Source organism: Nyctibius grandis, unplaced genomic scaffold, assembly GCF_013368605.1.
Source record: "Nyctibius grandis isolate bNycGra1 unplaced genomic scaffold, bNycGra1.pri scaffold_157_arrow_ctg1, whole genome shotgun sequence".
In the NCBI taxonomy this organism is placed as follows: domain Eukaryota; kingdom Metazoa; phylum Chordata; class Aves; order Nyctibiiformes; family Nyctibiidae; genus Nyctibius; species Nyctibius grandis.
The window spans coordinates 17,878-24,852 of record NW_027167530.1 but is presented as its reverse complement, the minus strand read 5'-3'; the positions used below and the strand labels follow the sequence as shown (position 1 = coordinate 24,852).

The 6,975-nt window shown below is 66.7% G+C and overlaps 1 protein-coding gene across 1 annotated transcript; it reads left to right on the top strand.

Moving 5' to 3' along the window:
- Positions 1-1,068: 1,068 nt before the first annotated feature.
- APOC2 (apolipoprotein C2) lies at positions 1,069-1,560 on the top strand (the record flags this gene model as incomplete). Its single annotated transcript, XM_068424656.1, has 2 exons — positions 1,069-1,228; positions 1,340-1,560. Coding segments are annotated over 2 exons (251 nt in total), but the record flags the coding sequence as incomplete, so codon positions are not given.
- Positions 1,561-6,975: the final 5,415 nt, after the last annotated feature.

Below are 6,975 nucleotides of genomic sequence, written 5' to 3'. Positions count from 1 at the left end.
CCCTGACCCCCCCAGCACCCTGACCCCCACCCATCTCACCCCCCCAGCCACCTCCGCCGCCACCACCGCCCCCCCGCAGCACCCTGACCCCCACCCATCTCACCCCCAGAACCAAGACCCCCACCCATCGCACCCCAAATCCCACCCACCCAGCACCCTGACCCCCACCCATCTCACCCCCCCAGCCACCTCCGCCGCCACCACCGCCCCCCCGCAGCACCCTGACCCCCCCAACACCCTCACCCACCACCCAGACCCCCACCCATCGCACCCCAAATCCCACCCACCCAGCACCCTGACCCCCACCCATCTCACCCCCCCAGCCACCTCCGCCGCCACCACCGCCCCCCCCCCAGCACCCTGACCCCCCCAACACCCTCACCCACCACCCAGACCCCCACCCATCTCACCCCGAATCCCACCCCGACCCCCACCCATTGCACCCCAAATCCCACCCATCCCACTCCAGCACCCTGACCCCCACCCTGACCTCCATCCAGCACCCTGACCCCCACCCATCTCACCCCCAGAACCAAGACCCCCACCCATCTCACCCCAAATCCAGCACCCTGACCCCCCCCAGCACCCTGACCCCCACCCATCTCACCCCCAGAACCAAGACCCCCACCCATCGCACCCCAAATCCCACCCACCCAGCACCCTGACCCCCACCCATCTCACCCCCCCAGCCACCTCCGCCGCCACCACCGCCCCCCCCAGCACCCAGACCCCCACCCATCCCACCCCATCACTCTGACCCCCACCCATCCCACCCCAAATCCCACCCAAACCCCCTCACCCACCACACAGACCCCCACCCTGACCCCCACCCATGGCATCCCAGCACCCACACCCCCACCCATCTCACCCCAAATCCCACCCAAAGTCCCCACCCAGCACCCAGACCCCCCCAAAACCCACCCCCACCACCCAGACCCCACCCATGGCACCCCACCACCTAGACCCCCACCCATCTCACCCCAAATCCAGCACCCTGACCCCCCCAGCACCCTGACCCCCACCCATGGCACCCCAGCACCCTGACCCCCACCCATCTCACCCCCCCAGCCACCTCCGCCGCCACCACCGCCCCCCCGCAGCACCCTGACCCCCCCGACACCCTCACCCAACTCCGCGCCGCCGCCGCCGGCTACCTGGGCCAGGCCGGGTCGGTGGCCGGGGACCTCCTGGACCGTCTGCGTCTCCCCTCAGCCCAGGAGAAGATCCGGTAGGAGATGGGTGGGGGGTGCTGTCACCCCTCCCCCACCCCCCCCCACCCCCACCCTATGACGTCACATGGGCACCCAAAGGTCACCCCGACCTCCTTGTGTCACCCAAGGGACGCCTACGAGAAGGGGTCGGCGGCGGTGATGACCTACACGGGCATCCTCACCGACCAGCTCTACCATTGGTGGCAGGGGGAGCAGTGACCCCGCCCCCCACCCAAGATGGCGGCTGGGGGGTGGGAGGGGCTTGAGGGAGTGGGTGGGGACCCCATAATTGGGTGCCACCCACCCATTAAAGGCTGGAGGTCTTGGTGGGCCTCCAAAGTGACGTCAAGGTGGTGATGGATCTCAAGAGCTTCTGGGTTGGGGTGGGAGATGGGGGTCACGTGGGGTGGAGACCATCCAAGATGGCGGCTGTGGGGTGGGCGGGGCCATGAGGATCTGGAGGGATCCTCCAATGAGGGCTCGTGGTCTTGGTGGGCCTCCAAATTGACGTCAAGGTGGTGGTGGATCTCAAGAGCTTCTGGGTTGGGGTGGGAGATGGGGGTCACGTGGGGTGGAGACCATCCAAGATGGCGGCTGTGGGGTGGGCGGGGCCATAAGGAAGTGGGAGGGGCCATGAGGAAGTGGGAGGGGCCATGAGGACGTGGGGGAACCACCCAATGAGGGCTCGTGGTCTTGGTGGGTCTCCAAGATGACGTCAAGGTGGTGGTGGACCTCAAGAGCTTCTGGGTTGGGGTGGGAGATAGGGGTCATGTGGGGTGGAGACCATCCAAGATGGCGGATGGGGGGTGGGCGGGGCCATGAGGACCTGGAGGGATCCTCCAATGAGGGCTCGTGGTCTTGGTGGGCCTCCAAAGGGATGTCAAGGTGGTGGTGGATCTCAAGAGCTTCTGGGTTGGGGTGGGAGATGGGGGTCACGTGGGGTGGAGACCATCCAAGATGGCGGCTGTGGGGTGGGCGGGGCCATGAGGATCTGGAGGGATCCTCCAATGAGGGCTCGTGGTCTTGGTGGGCCTCCAAAGGGACGTCAAGGTGGTGGAGGATCTCAAGAGCTTCTGGGTTGGGGTGGGAGATGGGGGTCACGTGGGGTGGAGACCATCCAAGATGGCGGCTGGGGGGTGGGAGGGGCCATGAGGAAGTGGGTGGAGCCCCCAGTTGTGTCCCAACCCAATGAGGGCTCGTGGTCTTGGTGGGCCTCCAAAGGGACGTCAAGGTGGTGGTGGACCTCAAGAGCTTCTGGGTTGGGGTGGGAGATGGGGGTCACGTGGGGCGGAGACCATCCAAGATGGCGGCTGGGGGGTGGGAGGGGCCATGGGGACGTGGGGGGACCCTCCAATGAGGGCTCATGGTCTTGGTGGGTCTCCAAAGGGACGTCAAGGTGGTGGTGGATCTCAAGAGCTTCTGGGTTGGGGGGGAGATGGGGGTCACGTGGGGTGGAGACCATCCAAGATGGCGGCTGTGGGGTGGGAGGGGCCATGAGGAAGTGGGCGGGGCTTGAGGAAGTGGGCGGAGCCCCCGGTTGCGTCCCCACCCAATGAGAGCTCACGATCTTGGTGGGTCTCCATGACGACGTCAAGGTGCTGGTGGGTCTCCAGCCCCTTTCCAGCAGAAGCCCCGCCCCCCTCATTAGCATAACCCCGCCCCTTTCCCCCCTTGAAGCAACAGCGCCCCCTAGCGGGGGGGCGGACTTAACAGCCCTTAAAGGGCCAGCGCCCCTTTATGGGGGGGGGAGGAGGAAGGGGGGGGGGGGGGTGACTTTTGCACACGACACCCATGACGTCACGCGGGGGCGGCCACGTGACTCACACCTGGGCCACCCCTCCCCCCCCCCCACCCACCAGGAGCACCCAAGCGGCTGCGGAAGCCCCGCCCCCCCCCCGTCACCCAACGATGACGTTTCCCTCCGGGGCGGGGCCTCCTCGCCCCTCCCCCCACCCCGATATAACGGGCCCCGATTCTGACCGGGGCCCATTCGCGCCTGGGTGCCCCCCACCCACCCCCCGCGCCGCGGGATGCGCCCCCAGAGAGGTACGTGGGGTGCGGGCCCTTTAAGAGAGCTGTGGGGGGACGCTGGCCCTTTAAGACCCACTTTTAGGGGGCTCTGGCCCTTTAAGGGAGCTGGGAGGGGGACGCTGGCCCTTTAAGACCCGCTTTTAGGGGGACGTTGGCCCTTTAAGACCCGCTTTTAGGGAGCTCTGGCCCTTTAAGACCTGCTTTTAGGGGGCTCTGGCCCTTTAAGACCCGGTTTTAGGGGACGCTGGCCCTTTAAGAGAGCTGGGGGGGAGACGCTGGCCCTTTAAGACCCGCTTTTAGGGGATGCTGGCCCTTTAAGATGCGCTTTTAGGGGGTGCTGGCCCTTTAAGAGAGCTGGGGGGGTCACTGGCCCTTTAAGACCTGCTTTTAGGGGACGCTGGCCCTTTAAGACCCTCTTTAGGGGGCTCTGGCCCTTTAAGAGACCCGGGAGGGGGACGCTGGCCCTTTAAGAGGCGCTTTTAGGGGTGCTGGCCCTTTAAGACCCGCTTTTAGGGGATACTGGCCCTTTAAGACCCTCTTTTGGGGGATGCTGGCCCTTTAAGACCTGCTTTTAGGGGACTCTGGCCCTTTAAGACCTGCTTTAGGGGACTCTGGCCCTTTAAGACCTGCTTTAGGGGACTCTGGCCCTTTAAGATGCGCTTTAGGGGGCTCTGGCCCTTTAAGAGAGCTGGGAGGGGACGCTGGCCCTTTAAGACCCGCTTTTAGGGGACTCTGGCCCTTTAAGAGACCTGGGAGGGGGACGCTGGCCCTTTAAGATGCGGTTTTAGGGGGTGCTGGCCCTTTAAGAGAGCTGGGAGGGGGACACTGGCCCTTTAAGAGTCGCTTTTAGGGGACGCTGGCCCTTTAAGACCCGCTTTAGGGAGCTCTGGCCCTTTAAGACCCGATTTTAGGGGGCTCTGGCCCTTTAAGAGAGCGGGGGGGGGTCACTGGCCCTTTAAGAGCCGCTTTTAGGGGTGCTGGCCCTTTAAGACGTGCTTTTAGGGGGCTCTGGCCCTTTAAGAGGGGTGCGCGGCCCCTTTAAGAGGAACCTCGCGATGCGGAGGGGGGGGCGTGGCCAGCGGGGGCGGGCGCTGACGTCGTGGGAATCCCCGTGACGTCACGCCGGGGGATTCCCCCTGGCGGCTCCCGCCCCCGCTGGGGAAGCCCTGGCGTGGGGGTGGGGGAGCACCCATGGGTGCGGGGGGGTCCCAGGGGTGCTGGGGGGGGGACAGGGGGGATGGGGGGCACCCAGGGGTGCTGGGGGGGGTCCAAAGGGTTTGGGGGGACACCCAGGGGGGTTGGGGGGGCACCCATGGGTGCTGGGGGGGTCCCATGGGTGCTGGGGGGGGTCCCAGGGGTGCTGGGGGGGGGACAGGGGGTTGGGGGGGCACCCAGGGGTGCTGGGGGGGGACACAGGAGTTTGGGGGGGGTACAGGGGTTTGGGGGGGCACCTATGGGTGCTGGGGGGGTCCGAGGGGTTTGGGGGGGCACCCAGGGGTGCCGGGGGGCGGCACAGGAGTTTGGGGGGGGGTACAGGGGTTTGGGGGGGCACCCATGGGTGCTGGGGGGGCACCCATGGGTGCTGAGGGGGACACAGGGGTGCTGGGGAGCACCCAGGGGTTTGGGGAGGGTCCCAGAGGGGATGAGGGGCACACATGGGTGCTGGGGGGGACACAGGGGTGCTGGGGGGATCCTAGGGGTGCTGGGGGGCACCCATGGGTGCTGGGGGGGGTCCCATGTGTGCTGGGGGGAATCCAGGTGTTTGGGGGGGCACCCATGGGTGCTGGGGGGGTCCCATGGGTGCTGGGGGGGACTCATGGGTGCTGGGGGAGGCACAGGTGGTTGGGGGGGTCCCAGGGGTAAGAGGGGGCTCCCATGGGTGCTGGGGGGGGACACAGGGGTTTGGGGGGGCACCTATGGGTGCTGGGGGGGGCACCCATGGGTGCTGCGGGGGGGTCCCAGTGGTTTGGGGGGGGGTCCGGGGGGGGGCACAGGGGTGCTGGGGGGACACAGGGGTGCTGGGGGGGTCCCATGGGTGCTGGCGGGCACCCAGGTGTTTGGGAGGGTCCCAGGGGTGCTGGGGGGGTCCCGGGGTGCTGGGGGGGCACCCATGGGTGCTGAGGGGGGGGGGTGTCCCAGGTGTGACCCCTCCCCTCCCCCCCCCCAGGTGGCCGCCCCCCCACATCCCCCCCCCAGACGGTGAAGCAGCTCCTGAAGGTGCTGAGGCAGCAGCAGGGGGGGGGGAGGGGGAGACCCCCGGGGCGCCCCCCCGCCGGTGAGTGACCTTTGACCCCCAGTGTCCCCCCCCATGTCCCCCCAGTCCTCCCAGTCCCCCCCAGTCCCTCCCAGTCCCCCCATGTCCCCATGTCCCCCCCATGTCCCCCCCCATGTCCCCCCACGTACCCCATGTCCCCATGTCCCCCCACATCCCCCATGTCCCCCCATGTCCCCCCAGTCCTCCCAGTCCCCCCCAGTCCCTCCCAGTCCCCCCAGTCCCCTCCCTCACCCCCATGTCCCCCCCACAGATGTCCCCATCCCGTCCCCCGCTGCCTCCTGGCCTGGACGCCCCCCAGTGCCCCCCAACCCCTGTGGGGTCCCCCCAGTGGTCCAGGGTGGCCCGGGGGGGGCCTATGGGGGAGGAGCCTCCAACTTGGGGGGCTGCCAGGTGTGTGGGGACAATGGGGGGGTCAATGGGGGTCAGTGGGGGTCAATGGGGGTCAACAGGGGTCAACAGAGGTCAATGGGGGTCAATGGGGGGCAATGGGGGTCAACAGAGGTCAATGGGGGTCAATGGGGGTCAATGGTGGTCAATGGGGGTCAACGGGGGCCAACAGGGGTCAACAGAAGTCAACAGGGGTCAATGGTGGTCAATGGTGGTCAATGGTGGTCAATGGGGGTCAACAGAAGTCAATGGGGGTCAATGGTGGTCAATGGTGGTCAATGGGGGGCAATGGGGGGCAATGCGGGTCAACCGGGTCAATGGAGGCAATGGGGGGGTCAATGGTGGTCAATGGGGGGCAATGGTGGCCAATGGGGGTCAATGGGGGTCAATGGGGGTCAACAGGGGTCAACAGGGGTCAATGGTGGTCAATGGGGGGTCAATGGGGGTCAACGGGGTCAATGGGGTCAATGGGAGGGCAATGGGGGTCAACAGGGGTCAATGGGGGTCAAAGGTGGTCAATGGGGGTCAATGGGGGTCAATGGGGGTCAACAGGGGTCAACAGGGGTCAATGGTGGTCAATGGGGGGTCAATGGGGGTCAACGGGGTCAACAGAGGTTAATGGGGGTCAATGGGGTCAACGGGGTCAATGGGGGTCAATGGGTGTCAATAGAGGCAATGGGGGGTCAATGGGGGTCAATGGGGGTCAATGGGGTGTCAGTGGGGGTCAATCGGGGTCAATGGGGGCAATGGGGGGTCAACAGGGGTCAACAGAGGTCAATGGGGTTCAATAGTGGTCAATGGGGGTCAATGGGGGTCAACGGGGTCAATGGGGGGTCAATGGTGGCCAAGGGGGTCAATGTGGGTCAACAGGGTCAATGGGGGGTCAATGGGGGTCAATGGAGGCAATGGGGGGTCAATGGGGGGGCAATGGGGGCAACTGGAGCACCAGGGGGGCCAATAGGGGCCATGACACCCCCAACTTGACCTCTGACCCCAGTATCCCCCCAGGCCGCAGCCCCCTTGGCACCCCCAGGCCCTGCCTGGCCCCAGCCGCTGGTGCCAGGGGGGGAC